Source organism: Eurytemora carolleeae, unplaced genomic scaffold, assembly GCF_000591075.1.
Source record: "Eurytemora carolleeae unplaced genomic scaffold, Eaff_2.0 scaffold407, whole genome shotgun sequence".
Lineage (NCBI taxonomy): Eukaryota > Metazoa > Arthropoda > Copepoda > Calanoida > Temoridae > Eurytemora > Eurytemora carolleeae.
In genome coordinates, this window is record NW_019402188.1 from 137,701 (window position 1) to 160,268 (window position 22,568).

General features: G+C 33.0%; 2 protein-coding genes across 2 annotated transcripts; both read left to right on the forward strand.

Moving 5' to 3' along the window:
- The first annotated feature begins 942 nt into the window (after positions 1 to 942).
- LOC111718230 (uncharacterized) lies at positions 943 to 4,815 on the forward strand. Its single transcript, XM_023493772.1, has 5 exons — positions 943 to 1,087; positions 1,542 to 1,801; positions 2,972 to 3,053; positions 3,944 to 3,997; positions 4,651 to 4,815. Exons 1-5 carry the CDS (start codon positions 1,007 to 1,009, stop codon positions 4,756 to 4,758), a joined length of 585 nt encoding a protein of 194 aa, XP_023349540.1. The 5' UTR covers positions 943 to 1,006; the 3' UTR covers positions 4,759 to 4,815.
- A 2,125-nt stretch (positions 4,816 to 6,940) lies between these two features.
- LOC111718220 (uncharacterized) lies at positions 6,941 to 12,994 on the forward strand. The gene is made up of 5 exons (XM_023493759.1): positions 6,941 to 7,048; positions 8,700 to 8,778; positions 9,377 to 9,458; positions 10,374 to 10,424; positions 12,004 to 12,994. The coding sequence occupies exons 1-5, from the start codon at positions 6,973 to 6,975 to the stop codon at positions 12,109 to 12,111; spliced, it is 396 nt and encodes a 131-aa protein (XP_023349527.1). The 5' UTR covers positions 6,941 to 6,972; the 3' UTR covers positions 12,112 to 12,994.
- Positions 12,995 to 22,568: the final 9,574 nt, after the last annotated feature.

Consider the following 22,568-nt stretch of genomic DNA (forward strand, 5'->3'; position numbering starts at 1 on the left):
ATATCTACCTTCTTATTTATCTATCTATCAATCTATATATTTTTCTATCTATCTAACCATCTATTCTTACAGGATAAGTAGTTGTATAAACACTATGTATTGTTAGACTATTTCTTTAAGATGTAGTACAATTTGTAAATCTGAATTTAATGGCAAATTTGGTTCACTTAAACTATACACAACACAGACTAAATCCTTCTTCACATATCAACGGTTTTTTTATCTATACAGTAGGCTATACCACCTACATTGTATACAGGGTGCAGCTTAAAATTAAATACATAATTTAAAACAAAATTTTCGTAAAGGCAAAACGTAGATATGCCATGTGGTTATCCTTATTGGCAAAAGTCGGTGATCAAACAAAAATTATAAATTTTACTTCGGCCGCCTATCTCTAAGGTCATAAGAGATGCCACAAAAAAAAATTTGCCTAACCGGTTCAGCCGTTTTGACTGGATTCTAACAAACAGTCAAACCAGCAGACATCTTAGTTTATTTACTTTCAAACTTTAGGATATTCAATCAATGCTAGGAAAATTATAAAGAGAATTAAAACAAACACATCAAAAAAATCTTTAAATTACAAATCTTTTGAGATTTTAATCATTTTGAAGTAAAATTTTATCTTTGTTTACATACTTAGAATATTTACATTAGGTTTATATTCAAATTTTCTACAAACATGTCTTTTAATTCTAGAAACAATAATATTGAAATTAGGGCAAAATACAGAAAAATGAAAATATTTGACGTATACAAATTTTTAACATTTTTTAACATTTTTGAAAAGTTGATTTTCTTTAAACGCTTTGATTTCGTACTAATTCGCACTTTTTTTAAAATAATTTAAGATTAAAATTTTTAAACATCTTTTTTGTGCGTGTATTTTACTTCCTCTTATCTTTTACGACAAAGGTACGTTCACTTACTTCCCGTACACCGTACAGTATACAGCTTACAGTGTGTACAGTGTACAGCGTACAGTGTGTACAGTCTAGAAAAAATGAAGTTACTTTACACAATCCTCTTCCTTGCTTTACTAAGCCCCAGTCTTACCTGTAAGACAAAATTTCTCCCCAAACTGGTAAAATATATGATATAACAGGATTTTAAATGTATTGTTAAAACGTACAATGGGACTTATAAAACTGTGGTATAGGAAGATGTCATTCATTCGAGCACAAAGTGTTTTTTCAGTATCCTAAAAGTCCACATTTGAAGTAAAATGGCTCTGTGTACACTGCACAGTTTTTGTGTTTTATGTTCATTTGACTCTTTAAAACCATAATTTTAGCCCAACAGTCCTATTCCAAAGCTTCATGCGTCTCACTGTGCAAAAATATCGCTTTTAAGCTGGGAATGCAAACATTTTGAGCATTTTCTCAATGATATGTTGTCAATAGTCACTAATTTCGAAGTATCGAATTTTCTAGAAAATATGAACAATTGAGAAACACGTCCGGATGTTAGTCCTCTTACTGTAATTTATAGAGTGTTACTACATAAATATGATCCCTAAATAATACCAGATCTTTTAGAGTAAGCAATCCTTAATCGACACAACTGTTCCTGATAATACAGAGACTACAACTGTTGAGGGGACTACAGCACCAGCGACTACTACTACTGCACCAGAGACTACCACTGTTATGGAGACTACCACTTCTGAATGTGACACATCTTCAACTACAGAGACTACCAGATATGAACCTACTAGTACGACTGTAGCTCATGAAACGACTACAACTCCTGATGATCTATGGTGCTGGGAAGAAACGGGATTTTCAAAAATTTCCAGGTTAAATATCTATATATTTATATATATCTATATATATATATATATATATTTATAAATATATATATATAAAGTCGTTTTTTTGTTTGTTGGATGTCCGATCATATGTCGATCATGAACCCCTGGACCGATCGGGCGAGCCACGCGAATGTTCTTAGCTTGGTTTTGAGATTCTAAGTTGAGTAGGTCAACTTTCATTGGGTGAAATATCTAAAATCGTAATGTACGACCAAGTGCGGGTAAACGGCGGGAGTAATTATGAGTAACCTGGGCAACTCTAGGTTCCCAAGCAATTAATATATATATCCTATTAGGCTTAGCTCTATATCCAACTAGGCTTATATCCGGAATAAAAGTTTCCAACTCCAAATCCAAATGAATGCCTTTGTTGATAATTGACTGGGTTTATATATGAGAAAGGATGGTGTATTTTTAGAGAATGGGAAATATCTTATTATTTGGTGTAAAAATCCATAATCCTGGTTTTATGTAAAACTGCATGCGGCCGATTTAAATCAAATTTAATCTTTGCATGAAGGATCAGAAGAAATAGCATTTTTGCAATTATTTAAGTCCTTTAATCATAAAAGGTACTGTACAGAAATTTCAGGTGACCATCCATTAAAAAATGGGCATATCAGATTCACAACGGTACCATTCTCTTTCAGGCCAAGAATGAAAAGGATATCTTTGTGTTTCTATCTTAAAATTGAATTATCAATTTTAGTTTTCCTAACAATACGACTTGTGGATTTATGCATCAGAGAAAAAGATGGAAATTGTTTGAATTTAACACTCTTTCAAATAAAAATCTATAAATATGTCAAAACGGCTGAACCGATCGGGGCCAAGTCTTGTGTGGGACCTTACATGACCCCAGGGAAGTTTTATGGATGATCAAAATTTCAAACATTAACCCCCCATACAAAATTTGATTTTCATTAAATTTTGAAAATCCAAGAAATTTATTTTTTTGAGATCTTCTAACTTTTTTGTTTCTGTTTTACAATGTATACAAAAATAAATTGTTTTATTAAAATAGAAGGTGGGCGCCAAGCGCCCTGAAAGCATGGTGCAACAAAATCTTCCTCATTGTTGTTTAAATGAAGGTTAAAGGGTACCGTTAAGTGAATCGGACATGCCACTTGAAATTACGTAAACAGTCCCTTTAAGGTCCTACAATGATGTTACCTGCACAATATGTTCCTTCCTGTTCCAAGCCCTGGATGATATTTTATTGGAAAATGAAGGAAATGTAAGAAATAAAATAATTATTTAAAGGGAGTGACCGGCTATGTAAGGTAGTTGAACTGAGTATGCAGTGTTGTGGAAAACTTCTTTCGGATTCATTTGAGACTTTTTAAACTTTTGAAAGATCTGTAAATCCTGAGTTTGAGCGCAAATTCGATGTTCAAAACTGCTACTTTGGGGGTGGATACGTTTTCAGAATTAGTTTTTTTAAATTATTAAATAGCGACGACATAAAATGTAAAAATGTTCTACAATAAACTACAGACGTCATGTATAGGAACATGTTGAGAAAATAAAAATTAATCTTATCATCGAAAATAAGTAATCTTGTTTAATTATTAGTTTCTATTATCTCATTATTCTGGTTTCTCATTATTCACAAAGATTTTCGCAGATTTTCTAGAATTATTATTGAAAAGACGACATTTGAAGAATTTGAAGAAATCTGCGAATAAATTCAAAGAAAATTAGAAATTCAAGATAATAATGAAAACGAAATAAACGATTTTAGCATTGATTTATTGACAAATTTCTTTTGAGAAATATGTTCCTAACCATCTAATTGGATTACTGTATAATTTTTACTTTATTTTTCATTGTCGTTATTTAATAATTTAAAAAAATTAATTCTGAAAAGTAGGAGTTTTGAACGTCGAATTTGCGCACAAACTCAGGATTTACAGATCTTTAAAAAGTTCAATATGTCTCAAATGAATCTGAAAGAAGTTTTCCACAACACTGTATACTCAGTTCAACTACCTTACATAGCCGTCACTCCCTTTAAAAACATATAATTTTGCACAAAATTCTGTTGTATTTTGAGAAAAATAAACTATTTAATGTTTGTGCGAGGTTTCAAAATTAATAATTCTAAGAGTGTTTTTTTAATTTTAGATCGCTGATGCGTTAGTGGAGCTTTGTAACAGTGTACCATCTTTCTTAACTCAGGTTTAACAAAGAACACTTTTTCATTCTTTAAAATAGTTCTGATTAAATCATGGTCATGGGACAGTGGTCAGCGTTTATATTAATACAATGAAAACGACTTTGCTGTTTAAGTTTGGATTTCTTCAAAGCTTTTTTTCAAATTACAAGTTTACAAGTAAACAAAGAGAAGCGGTTTATTGACAGCTTCTCTTTGTTTTTATGTATCCATGCTGTTTGAAAGCTTGGAAGAAACCACAGGTTTTAATCGAAAGTCGTCTTCATTGTATTAAATACATACGACGACGACTGCTTACATTAGAAGTGTACGGAAATACAAAGAATACAGAGTTTGGGTAACACTAGGTTTGTTTATATACAGGGTTATATACAGGTACAAAGGACTTCATAGACGACTGTACAGAATTTATACTATCTGTTGCCTCATAGTTATATTATTGATTCTTGGCAACTGTAAACTTTTTTTTTCATTGCAAAATCATTAATTCAGCCAAAAAAAAACTTTATTCAAGGAAGAAGATTAATTTCAACCTTGGACTCGTCATAATTTTAGAATTTCAGGTTGTTTTTACAGTCTCGTATCTCTTAGATTTTGAGAATTGTCAAATTCTCTGAGTCGAAGAAAAGTCTGATGATTAAAATATGTTATTGCTTAGATCTGCGAGGATCTGCTTGGAAAATGTACAGATGAGATTATTGAGACGATCATAGAGAGCGGACTCAACCCTGAAGACATCTGTGGAGGTCTTGGTCTATGTCCGTAGTTTTTTCCTCACTTTTATTGTCATTTTTTAACAAATCAAATAAATGAGAATTTTGAACACTTTTTCAACATGAGTTTATCGGTAGTTAAGCTAGGAGAATTGATGTAGGATACCCTTGATCCTTATTGTTCAATCTCGATATCCACATTGGGCACTTTTAATCTGCTTGATCTCTTGATTTTGGATATCTGCAATTTCTCTTATTAGTTGAAAGCAAAATTACCAGCTTCTGTTTGTTTTCCTCAGACAACACTCTTCACTGGATATCGAATACAAGATTAAATTAATCTGTAGATTAACAGAAGATCGAGATCAATGCTTGATCTCGATATCCACGGTTCAAGAATTCCCAACTGTAGTCAATTATTGTGCCTATAATTTGAAAAGCTTAAAATGAATTAATACTAAAAAAGTATATAGTAAATACCCTACTCCATAAGACCTTCTCAAACCTGTATCAATCCAGGAATAACTCAATGTCCCTTTACTATCAATGTCAAACCGGACACAATCTATCTTTACCAGAAAGTATCAACTTTGACACAATCTCTGAACTCTGAACTATCAATGCCTCAACTCGGACACGATCTTGTAAACTATCAATTCCTCAACTTGGACACGATCTCGTAAACTATCAATGCCTTAACTTGGACATGATCTCATAAACTATACAATGCCTCAACTTGGACACAATCTTATAAACTATCAATGCCTTAACTTGGACACAATCTTATAAACTATCAATGCCTCAACTTGAACATGATCTTATAAACTATCAATGCCTCAACTTGGACACAATCTCATAAACTATCAATTCCTCAACTTGGACACGATCTCGTAAACTATCAATGCCTTAACTTGGACATGATCTCATAAACTATCAGTGCCTCAACTTGGACACAATCTTATAAACTATCAATACCTTAACTTGGACACAATCTTATAAACTATCAATGCCTTAACTTGGACACAATCTTATAAACTATCAATGCCTCAACTTGAACATGATCTTTTAAACTATCAATGCCTCAACTTGGACACAAGCTAGAAAAATATCAATGCCTCAACTTGGACACTATCTTGTAAACTATCAATGCCTCAACTTAGACACAATCTTGTAAACTATCAATGCCTCAACTCGGACTCAATCTTAGGAGTTTCTTGTTCGCTATAAGACGAACAATTCCTCTTGCTTGGTAATTGTTCAAGAGTCTATTTCAACTAATGTACATTTAGATATTTATGTGACAGGTCAAGTTAATGCACATATCTTTACAGATTAGCTCAGATATATATTAACGTAGTTAAGCCAATCACTGATGTAGTTTTAAGTTAATTACAATACAGGTTTTGACATATTTACAGACGTAGTTAGGCTAGGTTAATGATAAGTACATTTAGATTTACGACAATGTACAATGTAATATATCTAGGTATGTTCACTGTTCAGGTTAACAAGTATAGGGATTGCAACGATATTTGCTACAAGTATATGTTAGATTTATAACAAAGCTATATAAACTTAAATTCAATGTGATAATCAAGTTCAGAAAATATAATAAATTCACCATCCTGCTTGGTTGGGCTGATTTGTTTTAAAAAAGGTTGCGGCAAACTAAGTCAAAGTCGAATTTTTTAAGGCCTATTTTTTTTTAAAATGCCAATTTAAAGCAGATTACGTTGTAGCTTTTTGTGGTGTAGTTTAAACTTTGAAGTTTGATATTAATGTTAAATTATTCTATTTAAGCTTTTAATTACATTTAACTTTATAAATTTACAATCTAAAGCTTGCCTAACTAAAAATATTTACGTTGCTATGTAAATATCTTGGAATACAATTAAATGTAATAATATTTCTAATATTATTATGCTTGTTAAAAAAATTACTTAAAAAGAAAATGTAAAAAAATACTAATAATTGGGCAGAGAGAAGAGTCCATGAGTTTATAATAATCCTTGTTATTTTTATCCAGCAAATTCCAAAATTATTCAAATAAATTTTGTTTAATAATATGATATTATATAAATATATCTCTAGTTATCTGATCGGAAAAACAGTTTTGTTTTTAAAAAATTCTTTTAAATGAACACAATATTTTAAAAACAAAAACAATTCAAAAACAAATGATAAGTTTATTTCAATAATGTTTACAAAAGATAAGAAGAGAGATAATAGAAAAGTTAAAACTGTTTTTAGTTTTCAGTAATATCAACATGCTTCGTCTTATTGCTTTTTCCTATTTGTTGCTAGTAGTTGCAGCACAGAATCAAACCACTGAAACCAATCCAGGTACAGGTACAGGTACAGGTACAGGTACAGGTACAGGTACAGGTACAGGTACAGGTACAGGTACAGGTACAGGTACAAACAGGCACAGGCACAGGAACAGGTACAGGCACAGGCACAGGTACAGGTACAGGTACAGGTACAGGTACAGGTACAGGTAAAGGTACAGGTACAGGTACAGGTACAGGTACAGGTACAGGTACAGGTACAACAGGTACAGATACAGGTACAGGTACAGGTACAAATACAGGTACAGGTACAGGTACACCGTACAGGTACACCGTACAGGTACACCGTACAGGTACAGGTACACCTACTTAAAAGCACGTAGATTAAACCAAGACATCTTAGATTATAGAGTTCAAAAATCTTATTTGCTAAAGTGAGAACCAGAAAAATCTGACCAGAAAGACGACTTTTAGACTCAAGTTATGACTTTAAATAGTCTGATAAACATTAGGCACAGCAATTGTTGAGTGTAAATAGATTCGTTTTATGGAATAAATGATTTAACAAGTACTTGTAAAACTCTATGCTTTGTAAAATAAAAACACTTGAATCGCTTTAATGTCGTCTTCATATTTTACAGTTTTTATTACTTACTGTGGTAGCCCAATATTTCAATGATAGAATGAATACATAATGTTTTTAATGCCATCTACCGACATTAAGTTTTATTTATCAAGGTCAGGGTTTTACTCAGTTTATTGGACTCAAAGGATTTGAGTCTTTGCAACAAACTCAAATTTTCCAATCCCAATATCTATCGAACCTGATGGTGAACATCTTAAATATTTTAAACTTAGATTATAAGCTCTAGCAGAATTAATAGTTTCAAATATCAAAGGTCAACAACATTTGGTTGCAAAGATATAGAAGTTAGAAAATCAGAGTTTGTTGCAAAGACTCAATTCCAAGCATTATAAAATTTAAATTCCAGTCTAGAAGATATGCATTTGAGATTACAAGTTCGTTGAAATGTTTACAAGGCAAATCAAGCTAAGGAGGCCCATTAAAACATGTTAATATGAGTTTAAATGCATAGATTGAGACGACTGTACGGAATTAATATTATCTTTTTCAACGTAGTTAAGAGCGATAATCAAATTAAAACATTAAGATCGTCATATTTAAAGAGTTTCAGGTCATCATTATAGTCTTATCCTTTGTAGGTGACCCTGTATGTGCATTATTTAAGTAAGATGTTACAGAACCCTATTCAAATTTTTCATTTTAAAAAAAAATATCGAATATCAGCATCACTACAATACAATAAAGAAACGATTATAAAAATAGTTTTTCAATCTATGAGCTATTCAATGACGTTTGGTTTTCTCGAACATATTTTGCCCGATTTGTAAACTTTACTAAAAAACTTTTGTCAATCTTAAAAAAAGAAAGATTATTGATTCTTGGAAAATTTAGGTTTCTAGGAAATAAAAATATATCTAAATGATGAAAACTTATCTTTTCGTAGATCTTCATATGCCCCCCCCTCACCGCACACAAACACATTAATTATGTTTTGCCACTGAATTTTTTTATTTTGATCTCTATATCACTGCAGTACACAAGTTCGACATATAACATTTGGTGGTTCCTAGTCTTTATATATTTCTTGGATTCCACTGTATAGTTGATATTTGTATTCTAGAAAGTACAACAGCTCCTCGACCCTGCTGGGCAGATGCATTCCCTACACCACCATCATCATCATCATCATCAAGCCTTAAGTTGGTTTTATTCATACCTGTTAACATAATTTCAAGTAGCAAAGATGACAATGCCAGACTCAAAGCTTTATCTGATCAAGCAAGTAATTATACTAGGCTTTTAGGACGCTTCGCGCCCATCTTCAGTTTACAGTGGCATGTAAACTGTCCAATACACAGTAAACTGCTTTAAATTGTACAGAGGAGATCAACCTATGTGTGTGTACAGCAGTTTTTGGGAGGAATTTAGTCTGAGCATCACTGGGTCTATTTACATTCCTCTTAAAAGTAAAACTGACGATTTTGGGAGGAAAATATGCAAAATTATGAACAGCACTAAGTTTGTTTAAATTTCTCTCTAATACAGGACATTTTCTGGATTCCTTGAGTTACTTCCTTACATAACTGCATTCCAACATTGGGACCCAGAGAACTGTGAAATCGGAAGACGACATCTTAGCAAACTTATTTTTTTTTGGCTAGATAAAAACCAAATAATTTTAAAAATCAACTTATCAAGTAAAATGGGTATGTCTGTTACTTCTTTGACAATCTAAAATCATACTGTGTCGTCTTACTATTCCACAATTTGTTGGGTCTCACAGTATGTATAATGAAGAGGTAAGAATGAGCTGACCTGTGATGTGTGCACCTTTATCTTCCAAGAACTGGATGATGTACTTCTAGACAACGAAGAACAGGTTAGAGAACATATCATTAGGGTTTCCAACAAAAGATTAAGACTCAAAATTCGCAAAAATATTGAAAAACGTTTGTCAAAAATTTTCAATGAAAATTCTATCTAAAATATTCATTATTCATTATTTAATCCCATTTTTAAATGGCTCTTCAAAATTTCGCGAAAGAGAGTTATCGAAATTTTGTAAACCCTAATTGTCATTCAAATTATTATCCAAACATCACAATGTAAACTGTAATTATAAATTCATGACTACTCTTACGCAAAATACATAGAACTATGCAAGGTTATAATGCAAGGAGAGTTATTTCAGAGGTGTACGCATCTTTTGTACTGCAGTGTACTGTCTCTGGGCGGTAATGTAAACACGAGACGGATATCGAAGCCTGACATGGGATCCATCTTTCACATAAAAAATCAATGAAATATTCTGGTCATAGGAAATTATTATGCGAATTATCAAAATTATCAAAATGTAATGCTTTTAACCTCCTTGGATACTAAACGAACACTGAGGCATCTATTCTTGTTTACAAATTCCGCCCAGAGAGAACTGGTTTCAATATGTACGCAGAGTATACGCAACTGCAGTTAACTTTCCTTGCATTATGACATTGGAATTATATTTGAGTTGTTCAACGAATTTTGACTACACTGAGGATCGTCATGAGTCGTGAATATTATGTTTAGTATAATTCTTTTTTGATAAAATGTTTAGTTTGAAAACTGAAATATTGAGTTCATTTTAGGTACGCAAGAAAAAAGATCTAGAATTTGTTACGCCATAAAATATTTGTTGAATCCAATGTTTTTATACTTTTTTTTGTAGAATGAGACATTTAAGTAAAATCAGAAATAATTGAACAAATGTCTCGAATTCTCGATTTAATCTTTATTTTAATGTTCACTCTTTTAGATTGCGCATGCTCTTGAGAATCTTTGTGAAGGCATACCATGGATATTTGAAGTTAGTAAAAATACTTTTTTAAATTAATTTAGTACAAGATTTGATGAAAAATATTCCATTTTTACATGATGAGACAGATATTGGACAATGAGTCTTTTCCACACACCCCTGTATTCTAATCCTTATATCTTTGCAACCCAATGTTGTGGACCATTGAAATATGTTAGATCAAATAATATATATTTTGAATATCAAAGGTTTGTACCATCAGGTTGCCAAGATATAGGGGATTGAAATTTTAAGTTTATGGCAGACTTACTGCCTTTAAGTCAGTTTCTTTCAGACTGGTGACAAACGAGTCAGTTATAGTTAGACAGATAATTTAATCAGATTGAGTCTCTTATAAATAAAACTGTTAGACTCAAGTTATAATTTCGAATAATAGAATAAACATAAAGCAATTAATTGGGAAGTTTACTAGCTACAGGGTTACCCACAAAGGGAGAGACTTCAGAGACGACTTTATAGAATTAACACTGTTTGTTAACCCTATCCCTGCTGGGGTACTTGAAAACCAGGATATGCTGGGTCAAATTGACCCCCCCCCTCTCTAAATCCCATGTTTTATGTCCAAATATAACAAATGATACATCATTAGAAAGCTCTTGTGCTCTACTTTTAGAATTTTCAAATTTTCAAAAATTGAAATTTTTATCGCAAAAAAAATTTGTCCAAAAAATGACAAATTATACATTTTTGAAAAGCCCTTGACCATGCCATTTCAAATATGCAAATTTTTTGCAAAATTTTAAATAACCTGATTTTTAATTAAGAAAAACTAAAAATGTGCAAATTTCCTTTGACAGGTTGTTTGCGAAAACTTTGCAATTTTTTTTCGCAAAACTTGTGCAATCCGTTTCCTTATGTCATAGGCTTTCCAAAAAGCTAAATTTTATCAAAATTTGACAAGTGAAAGTGGGTCAAAACAAAGATTTAGTTTGTTACAGGCAAAAGCAGTCATTCAGGCAGTGTGCCTGAGGACTCAGGCAGTTAGTATTAAAGCACGGTTTTAGTCCTAAAGGGAGGGCTTTGGGTATATAAGAAAAGTCAGAAAATTTCAACAGCCTCAGACCAATACTTTTTGAGTTATGTAAAAAAAACTACAGGGGGGGTCAAATTGACCCCCCCCCCCCAGTAGGAATAGTGTTAAACATATTTTATTATTTCCTGAAACTTTAAATTTGTTTCTTTCTTTTTAAAATTATTAAATACGTCATTAAAAGACATAATTAAATGAAGTAAACTTAATTTAACCTTGGGAACTTCATATCTTCAGAGTTTCCAGTCGTCTTCACAGTCTTATCCTTTGTGGGTAAAACTATTAGATGTAGGAAAACGTCTAATACAGAAAAGATTGCTTTAATGTCGTATTTCTATTCCACAATTTAATGAGTCCCACTGTATTAGTTTAAGTAAAATGTCTAAAAGCTAGATATGAAAAGTGCAACATTATTAAGTTCACAAAAAAAATTATTTATTCCAAACCAATGAAGTTTAAAAAATAGAAATAGAAATAGAAATGATAAACTATTTTCCTATCTTCCTATCCTTTTTAAAACTCATAAAGATTCCCTTTAAGATCTGCTGGCGCCTGGTGGAAGCCTGCACTGATGATATTATTGAGATGATTATTGAGTCCGGTCTTAACCCAGCAGATATGTGTCAAGCTCTCTTCCTTTGCCCTTAGGATAGGCAGATTTTTGTAAATAGTTTTATTATTTGATCATTTGATCATTGATTAATTTTAATCAATTTGATGAATTTGATTATTTGTCTTTCAAAATTAATTAATAAATCTTTTTTATCATAATCAATAAATGTTGTCTGCATATCAATAAATATTGTCTGCTTATCAATAAATGTTGTGTGCATATCAATAATTGTTGTCTGCATATCAATAAATGTTTTGTGCATATCAATAATTGTTGTCTGCATATCAATAATTGTTGTCTGCATATCAATAAATGTTGTGTGCATATCAATAATTGTTGTCTGCATATCAATAAATGTTTTGTGCATATCAATAATTGTTGTCTGCATATCAATAATTGCTGTCTGCATATTAATAATTGTGGTATGCATATCAAAAATTGTTGTCTGCTTATCAATAAATGTTGTCTGCTAATCAATTATTGTTGTCTGCTTAACAATAAATGTTGTCTGCAAATCAATAAATGTTGTCTGCTAATCAATTATTGTTGTCTGCATACCAATAATTGTTGTCTGCATATCAATAAATGCTGTCTGCTAATCAATTATTGTTGTCTGCATATCAATAATTGTTGTCCGCATTTCAATAAATGTTGTCTGCATTTCAATAAATGTTGTCTGCATATCAATAAATGTTGTCTGCATATCAATAAATGTTGTCTGCTTATTGATAACGTTGTCTGGTTATCAACAATTGTTGTCTTATCAGATAAAAAAGCAGTTTAAGAATAAGAAACATGGAATTTAATTCACAAAACTAGTTTCTATTTCAGCAAAAAGGTGTTTAATAATCTTCGACTTGGCGCTCACTTTGTAACGCCATTAGTTTTAATTATTAACCAGCGTTAATTACATGAACTATTATTGAGATTTAATTCAAAAGATGAATTATGATATTAAAAAGATTATCGAAATTTATGAGTTTTCAAAGAATAAAAATGGCGCTAAAAATCCCTGTTATAAAACGTCAACAGTGCAGGACGAATTGTTTAAAAAGGAAACAAAACAATCCAACGATTAAACACATTACACACCCGATTTTAATCCCCCCCCCCTTCATATGAATACCGCGGCCATTACCCCCCCCCCCCATGTATCTGGCCTGTTTTGCCTATTAAAGCTATAAGTAAAATCTCACTTAATTCGTATCATGATTTCAACATTAGTTTTTCCATGGCGGAGTAGAGAACAAAATTCAAATTTTTTTTTAATACTGTTTAAAAATATATTCGCCGATATAAAAGGAGGGTATGGTTAGGGGGGGGGTTGAAAAATAAACAGTGTATTTTCTACGGCCTCCTAAACTGTTGCTTTGAGGATAAATTACTGTTGTTGGACGCCCTGCGCATTCTAATTTTTGAGAATACTGAAAAAATATTTTTTTCTTCAGATTATTTAAGGGAGGGGGGAGGGGAGTGAAAATAAAGAGAAAATATGTAAATAAATTTGAAAATTTTTCCAACCATGATTTTAAGATATTTTTTCTATGGTTTGTCACGTAATATTATAATAACAGTGATTTTATCCTACTCGACCCTAGCTATCTAGTCTTATACTAGTCCTAGCTTGTCAACCGACATCTTGATTTTATATTTATCTTTCACATTGTTTGTTAGTTTGTTCTGTATATCTGTCTATCTGTCTCATAGTCTATCTGTCTCATAGTCTATCTATCTATCTGTCTATCTGTCTCATAGTCTATCTCTCTATCTGTCTTTCTGTTTTTATGTATCTTTCTATTTTCCTGTTCTTTCTGTCTGTCTATCTTTCTATCTATCTATCTATCTATCTATCTATCTATCTATCTATGAAGGGGGTGGGGTGTCGGGGGGAGTGGGTCAATTCTTATTCATGAACCCAATAGAACACCAAACCATTACCCCGGGTGTTAGATCTCAATATGAAGAGATGTGTAGATAGATAGATAGATAGATAGATAGTATATGCTTGATATACTAACAGGGTTACCCATATGAGATTTTTAAAGATGAAGTAAAATCCTTAAAATATTACAACTTAATGTTTAATTAATGTCTTCTGCCCTGAATATTGTCTTAAAGTGGCTGATTTGCTGATTTGGCAAAGATAGAATCGAGTTTACGGTTCCAGTGAAACGTGAACGTACGGAAACAGACAGTATATATTTCGTACAGTCGTCTCTGAAGTCTCTTCCTTTGTGGGTAACCCAGAATTATAAAGAGCCACCCACCAAGGTTTACATCTTAGAGACTACTGTACGGAACTCGGAACTTATTCCTTGAGATATTTTGTTATTTTCTTATTGCAGGTTAAATATACAGGGTGTCCCGTATCATATTAGATCGTCAAATTGGTCTTAATTACTATTTTCGGGACTAATCAGAAAATTTAAGCAGATTGAATCATTTTGCAAAATCGAATAAGACATATTAATGTGTTTGCAAAAAATAGGTTTTTCTAGTATTATGTGTTTATTTGGCGGTAAAGCTTGGAGATAATCTAATGATATGGTACACTCTGTATATAAAAAGATGTTTGTAGCTTTTTTAGATTTCTTTCTATTTACACTTTGACAAATACAATCTGAAAAATAGAAGACCAATTTTTTGGAACTTCCTAACAAATCCAATTTTTGAATTTTTATTACAGATATAAATTGATACAAGGCACGCCAAACTTCAGTAAACTGCACGTTATATTGGAATCTTATATGTTTTTGAAGAGCTATTGAGCTTATAGAAGAGCTCTTGAGCTTATTGAAGAGCTATTGAGCTTATTGAAGAGCTCTTGAGCTTATTGAAGACTTTTTGAGCTTATTGAAGAGCTATTGAGCTTATTGAAGAGCTATTGAAGAGCTATTGAGCTTTTTGAAGAGCTATTGAGCTTATAGAGGAGCTATTGAGCTTATAGAAGAGCTATTGAGCTTATTCAAGAGCTATTGAGCTTATTAAAGAGCTATTGAGCTTATTGAAGAGCTATTGAGCTTATTGAGAAGCTATTGAGAAGAACGAGGTCACAAAGTCGTACTAGTAATGTCAATATGATCTTTTCTCCTTTGTATGCTTGCATGGAGAAGGAAATGACAACTGAATAAAGAATATGCCTATAGATACGACAAAAGGCCTATTATATAATTGCATTTTTACAATTGAAGTATTTAAGTATTAACGTCATAATTAGATTTAGAAGAAGATATCTTTCTTAAAAATATTTCAATAATGGGGTATTCGATCCTTTATTCTTGTTCCACATTCTTGACATATACTTCCTCAATCCCATGACACTGTATATTTATGCCATTAAAAGGTATTTAAACATATAATTAAAGACCTCCCGGAATGCTAACACATGAATTCAAAATTAGGATAGAAAGATATAAAGATCAAGGATATTAAAGTTAGGGTAGATGGATATTGAGTACTGATCAAGAATATTATAGTTTAGATGGATGGGTACTGATCAAGGATATTATAATTAGGATAGATGGGTAATGATCAAGGATATTTTAGTTAGGACAGATGAGTAATGATCAAGGATATTATGATTCGGATGGATGAATATGGATCAAGGATATTATAGTTAAGATGGATGGGTACTGATCAAAGATATTATAATTAGGATAGATGTGCAATGATCAAGGATATTATAGTTAGGATAGATGAGTAATGATCAAGAATATTATGATTCGGATGGATGAATATGGATCAAGGATGTTATAATTAGGATGGATGAGTACTGATCAAGACTATTACAATTAGGATGGATGGGTACTGATCAAGGCTATTATAATTAGGATAGATGAGTACTGATCAAGGATATTATAGTAAGTAGGAAGGATGTATGGGTTTCAGCCAAGGATATCATAGTTAGGATGGATGGGTACTGGATAAATGAGACCAAAGATATTGTAGCTAGGATTGATTGGAATCGAATAAAATTTAAAGGGAGGAGGGGATCAAACCGATTTACCTGAAAAGATTCTTTAAATCCAACCTTGATCTGTGTCCGTTGTTATCTATCTATTCTTCATCCAACCTATCTTTTCAATTTCTCCTGTCAGCCATATTGGTCCTTCACATCTGCGAGTCCATCAACTGTCCATCAATATATTCATCTATTCATCCATTCATCCATTCATCCATCCTATCTATCTAAAACATGCATCTAATTCATCCATCTATACTTCATCTAATAAGTTCATTAATTCAATTCAATCAATTCAAATTCAACTAATCCTGATAATGTAAATCTTTCATATTTCAAACTTAGATTATTAGATCCAACAGATGATTTGAAATATCTAAGGTCTACAAAAATGGGTTGCAAAAATATAGGCATAAGAAAATCTGAGATTGTGGCAAAGTCTCAATTCCGTTCCCCTTTTTTTAAAAAGCCAATACATACATAGATTTTCATTTTATTGTGAAAAATTTGAGGTACTTTTTATTTAAATAGTACGCATGCTTTATGAGCATCCTTGTTTCATAAAAAAAGTATATCTTTGTACGTTCTTAAATATTAGTGTCACTAGTGTGTAACTTTAAAAAGAATAATATTTGAAGTAAAAAAAGCTATATAAACATTATTGTATGCAGTTTTGCCATTACATTATTAACATTCGATTTCAAGTTCATGTTTTTCATATACATATATTATATGAAGCAAAATTTAAAACATAAATGTTCTCCCCTTTTGCATCAGAGCTTGAAGATATTCCAATATGTTATGGAAAGCTCTGTGTGTAATACGGAAAAATATGGATGTGTTCAATTTATTATATAATTATACTTTTAAAAGTCATGGGGTGAGAAACAAGTTGTAACCTAGGGATCCTGGCTCTGAGACTGTTGTGCCCCCCCCCCCCTCTATACTGTTAGTGTTCACCCCTTTCGGCCTACTCTTAAAGGCTTAGGAGCTTAGAGTCTAGATTAAGCCATTAGAGCGTAAACAAGATATATCTAAAAGGACAGTTATAATTGCTAATTAGCTCATTGGGTTGGGTTAGTATTATTTAGAACTATTCTCACACCTATGGACAATGGTCATAGGAGATTAAGAAGGGATGTAAATAAAAAATATAAAGAGTAATCAGTGCTGAACTCCCCCCCCCCCACTTCTCTGACCTAAACCACCCACATATAAGTAGCAACGTGAAAATTAGATTTTAATTACTTTTTTTAAATCCTCCATCCACTGTTGAAAGGTGTCGGTTACAGTTTGTTTGTTTTATTTATGTATTGTATTGTGTGTTGTGTGTATGTATAGGGGAAGGGGTGTAAGTATATAAACGTGGTAATATTGTGGTGGGGTGGCTTTGTTTTAACGGTCTATTTTGGTCAATGGGCTCCCCCCCCCCCTTCTGTTGTTTATTTAGAATAAGGACAATGTAAGTAACAATAAGCATCAGTTCAAAAAACAGTCACACATACTGAATATCGAAACAATTCACATTTGGATTGGATTTATAAAAAAGTTTAATATTTTGTATTTGGAGTAAAAAATATTTAACGTGACAGAAATATGTCTAGAATGTAGAAGTTAGAACACATTCGCTATCGTTCGTTTCTAGAGTAATTTTTTAAGAAATAAAGAAATAACAATAGTTAAGACTCTAAACTAATACATTAGACAGAAAGGAATTTGCAAACTTGTGCAAAACTGCACCGGGGGAGGGGGGAGGGGAGAGGGGGGCAGCTGCCATCTTGTTTTGAGAATCTAGAAAATCCACCAAATCTGTAAAATCTGCTAATTTTGAATGTTTTCCCCTTCATGATTAAAGTAACAAGATTTGACTGCATTGCAGACAAAGGCCCATGACTTAAATGTTTTACATTTTTTTAAAGGGACTGTCAACATATTATCAAAAAATCCTTAATTTAAAGCAAGGTATGCCAGTTTCTCAATTGTGCCCCTTAAACCATCGCCTGAGAATAATTAAGTGTTCTTTTTTAAATTGATCGAATTATGGGTTTCCATCGAAATTAGCGAACTTCGGAGAAATACGGTATTTTCGACATGATTTTAGACATAATATTTGACATGATTTTCGACATGATATTCGACATGATATTCGACATGATATTCGGCATGATATTCGCAAAATTCAAAGTATTTTTACATACTAGCTGAAGGGCCCGGCGTTGTTCGTGGAAAATAAAATATTTTGAAAAAAATGTTGAAAAAATTGAATTTTTTAGCCTATGACACCCCCACAACAAATATCAGCACATTCGGTCCAGCCCTTTGGCCGGCCAGAGAGAACATATATACATGAATGTGTTGTTTTATTATATAGATATAAAGTGAAAGTGATAAATTATTATTTTGGACGTTTAATTTTGATCCAGAAAATCTTTTAACACATATTTTTGACAAGTTAAAAAAATAATATTGTTTATAATTCTTGTAAAAGTTATCAACTATTTAGTGACATGTAATAATATAAACAGTAAATAATTTTTTTGACAAAAACTTTTGTTCCAACATGCTTTAGTAAAAAAGAGCGAACATTTTAAATATTTCGTCAAATTTTTTGTATTTTTATTTCTTTAGCTTCAAAATTTGTCCAGATTATCGAAATTCATAAAAAAAAATATTTGTTCCATACTTTCTCAAAATTTTGGAAAACCTATCTAAACCTTGTCAATCTTTCCAGCAAAATCCTTGATTTTGTTTAATGAGCTGGTCAAATCTTCATTTTCTTAACTTCCGGAGATATATATTTACAACTCTATTGGCAGGTGAAAAATTTAAATTGGTCCAACTTGGGGGGTCACTTATATGTACCCCCCCCCCCCTCTCTCTTATTACTGAAATGAAAATTGATGATATGATTTAGAAGTTAACTGACCAATAATACTGGTGTATCCAAAAATGTCAAGCTTCCAAGATTTTCATTCCGTTTTTTTCAACAATCCTTGTAAAATCATAAACTTATTAAAGAAGAATCTTCATAAACCAATGTATATTTTCTCAAAGCAAAAGTCTTATTTTAGGAGTTTCAGGTCGTCTTTACAATAAAAAGGATTAAATCAGGGTGTTTTGAATATGTTGTATGTACTTTTGCATCAGAGCTTGAAGATATTCCAATATGTTATGGAAAGCTCTGTGTGTAATACGGAAAAATATGGATGTGTTCAATTTATTATATAATTATACTTTTAAACTGGTTCAAATTTTACTTTTAACATAAAAAACTAAACAAAGTTCATATCCGGGTATTTTTTATTTCCAAATTTTATTTCCGGATGTATATTTCAAAATAAAATTTCTATGGAATCTGTAAAAGTTAGGATGTCATCTCTAGCTCCCCCTCCCCTATGGCTTTAATGATCTGCACCCCACCCATCCTCATCAGTCCAAGTTTAATGACCATTTCCCCCCCCTTCCCCCTCTCCTCGGACTGTTGAAATGTGAATCTATGTTGGTTTTTCATAATTATCTACCAAGAAATATCATCAGGGATGGATGGGATGGATGGGATGGATGGGATGGATGGGATGGATGGGATGGATGGATAGATTGATGGGGAGGGGTTAGGGGGGCAGCTGCCATCTTGTTTTGAGAATCTAGAAAATCCACCAAATCTGTAAAATCTGCTAATTTTCATAAACATAAGCCTGGTCAAATATCCGGGAACTGTTTGAGAAGCCGGCAAAGGAGAATTGCGGGGTTCTCCAGGGACGTATTTGTGGTCCTGCTTTATTCACCATGAAGTTGTATTCCAATAGGTGTACGTCTAAGGTGTCTAAATGTTATACAATCTTATTTTACGGTAAGAAACTAACAATGTATATAAGGGAGGTGGGGGGGGGGGGCTTTCTGATTTTAATATTTTTTAGATATTCCCTATGCCATGTGCTTAAATATCTAGAACAATATAAATTGTCACATTTCTTATGATTGTGGAAGATAAGAGGCATCTGCAGCTTTGTACACATTCAAGGGGTAATATTCAATTCATGGAAATATGAGGGGGGGGGATGGTGTTCGGGAAATTCGAATAAGATAAGAAGTATTCTGAACGTCATTTAGAAATTAATTTCGATATACATTAATTAAATCACTAGTTCAGTAAAATGGTTTTTTAACACTACACAATTGCTGTGTTTCTTGCTCATGGGACTAATTAAGGTCAAACCTTGAGTCTAAAACTCGTGTTCCTATTTCGGAGTTTTCTGGTTCTCACTGTATGTATATTTTTGATAAGTATTAAACTGTTGAAAACCAGGATGACTGATTCTTCTTATTTATCCGAAGCTAAACGGTTAGAAGGTATACTGCCTGCTATAAGCTTAATGCCTGATGAAGGTTTGGGAGGTTTCAGGATAATCTCATGTTTACATTCTTCATTCTTTAGCGATCCATTCTTATACGAGATTTGTTTAGACCCAAGGGTGGAGGTTTAAGGGAGATAGAGGGGGGGATAGGGGAGGTAAGGGGGAGGAGCTAGGGGAGATAGGGAAGTGTTGGATGAGGAAAGAAGGTTTGGAGAAAGTTAATTGTGGATTAAAGAGAAATGCAGTATACAAAGTAAAAAAAAATAAAGAAAAATGAGCAATGTTCTAGAAAATTTATTTGTTTGAGAAATTTTAGATATTTTTAGTCTCGTCAACTTTTACAAATAATTTTAAGCGGCAAATAAATGATTTTTTGGGATGATAGTTTCAAAAAGGTGAAAACTTACAAGTAATCCAATTTTTGTATCTTTCTTTCAAAATCCTAACCCCTTTAGAAGTTAACTGNGATGGATGGGATGGATGGGATGGATGGGATGGATGGGATGGATGGGATGGATGGGATGGATGGGATGGATGGGATGGATGGGATGGATGGGATGGATGGGATGGATGGGATGGATGGGATGGATGGGATGGATGGGATGGATGGGATGGATGGGATGGATGGGATGGATGGGATGGATGGGATGGATGGGATGGATGGGATGGATGGGATGGATGGGATGGATGGGATGGATGGGATGGATGGGATGGATGGGATGGATGGGATGGATGGGATGGATGGGATGGATGGGATGGATGGGATGGATGGGATGGATGGGATGGATGGGATGGATGGGATGGATGGGATGGATGGGATGGATGGGATGGATGGGATGGATGGGATGGATGGGATGGATGGGATGGATGGGATGGATGGGATGGATGGGATGGATGGGATGGATGGGATGGATGGGATGGATGGGATGGATGGGATGGATGGGATGGATGGGATGGATGGGATGGATGGGATGGATGGGATGGATGGGATGGATGGGATGGATGGGATGGATGGGATGGATGGGATGGATGGGATGGATGGGATGGATGGGATGGATGGGATGGATGGGATGGATGGGATGGATGGGATGGATGGGATGGATGGGATGGATGGGATGGATGGGATGGATGGGATGGATGGGATGGATGGGATGGATGGGATGGATGGGATGGATGGGATGGATGGGATGGATGGGATGGATGGGATGGATGGGATGGATGGGATGGATGGGATGGATGGGATGGATGGGATGGATGGGATGGATGGGATGGATGGGATGGATGGGATGGATGGAAAAATTGTCAGTTTATAGAGGAACCACAGTTGATTTTCAAAAAGAATAATACTTACATCTCAAGCTTTCTTGACAATGCATATCTTTAATTGGTACCATTGTGCATCTGAAACCATGCTCTGTTGTATATAGGTTACTTGACAATGACGTCTACAGTTCCTCTAAGCAAGATAAAGATCACTTCTTATAAATCATGCAAAATATATTAATTTGCGAATTAAATCAGGAATTCGGATTTATATTGAGAAATAAAGGATAGAAAAGTTTACAATCTAGAATAATTAAAGAAAATTTCGAAACAATTAACAATTTGACACTGAGAGTGAAGGTTGAAGGAAATGTAAGCGTAATTTAATGTGACCCTTCATGCCAAAAAAATTGCAATGCCCTGAAAAGCTTTTTCCGATCCGGATCAAGTATAAGTTAGATATCAATGTTTATAATTTTGAAAAATTATTATTTTCAATTGTGATTTCTATTCAAAAGTGACTTGCTTATTTCTACTGCAGGAAAACAAGAGGAATTATCAGAATTAAACACTTTCAAACCTAGACAAGAACAATACCTTCTATTTTATTGATCAGATAAAGGTTTTAAAGGTACCGTTGTAAATCTGACATTGCAATCTTTGCATGGCACTTTAAATTACACTTAGAGTTCCTATAACAAGAATTTGCTTATTCTTCAATTTCACAACAGAAATCGGCTTATTCTTCAATTTACCAACAGAAATCGGCTTATTGCCTGGACTTTTTATTCTAATCTCACGTTTTTAGATTTCCTATTAAAACCTTAAAAAGGTACGCTTTTATAAATACATACAAAATCACGAAACCTCGAGAAATTATGTAGAGGTTGCGTGATTTTTCCTTAACTTTGAT

Excerpts from the sequence above, each read along its gene's own strand:
- LOC111718230 (XM_023493772.1), top strand. The coding sequence starts at position 1,007 with ATGAAGTTACTTTACACAATCCTCTTCCTTGCTTTACTAAGCCCCAGT. Across the intron at positions 1,802-2,971 it reads GGATTTTCAAAAATTTCCAG|GTCCTACAATGATGTTACCT; the intron begins GTTAAATATCTA and ends AGTCCCTTTAAG. Across the intron at positions 3,998-4,650 it reads TACCATCTTTCTTAACTCAG|ATCTGCGAGGATCTGCTTGG; the intron begins GTTTAACAAAGA and ends GTTATTGCTTAG.
- LOC111718220 (XM_023493759.1), top strand. The coding sequence starts at position 6,973 with ATGCTTCGTCTTATTGCTTTTTCCTATTTGTTGCTAGTAGTTGCAGCA. Across the intron at positions 7,049-8,699 it reads AACCACTGAAACCAATCCAG|AAAGTACAACAGCTCCTCGA; the intron begins GTACAGGTACAG and ends TTTGTATTCTAG. Across the intron at positions 8,779-9,376 it reads TCATCATCATCAAGCCTTAA|AGGTAAGAATGAGCTGACCT; the intron begins GTTGGTTTTATT and ends TGTATAATGAAG.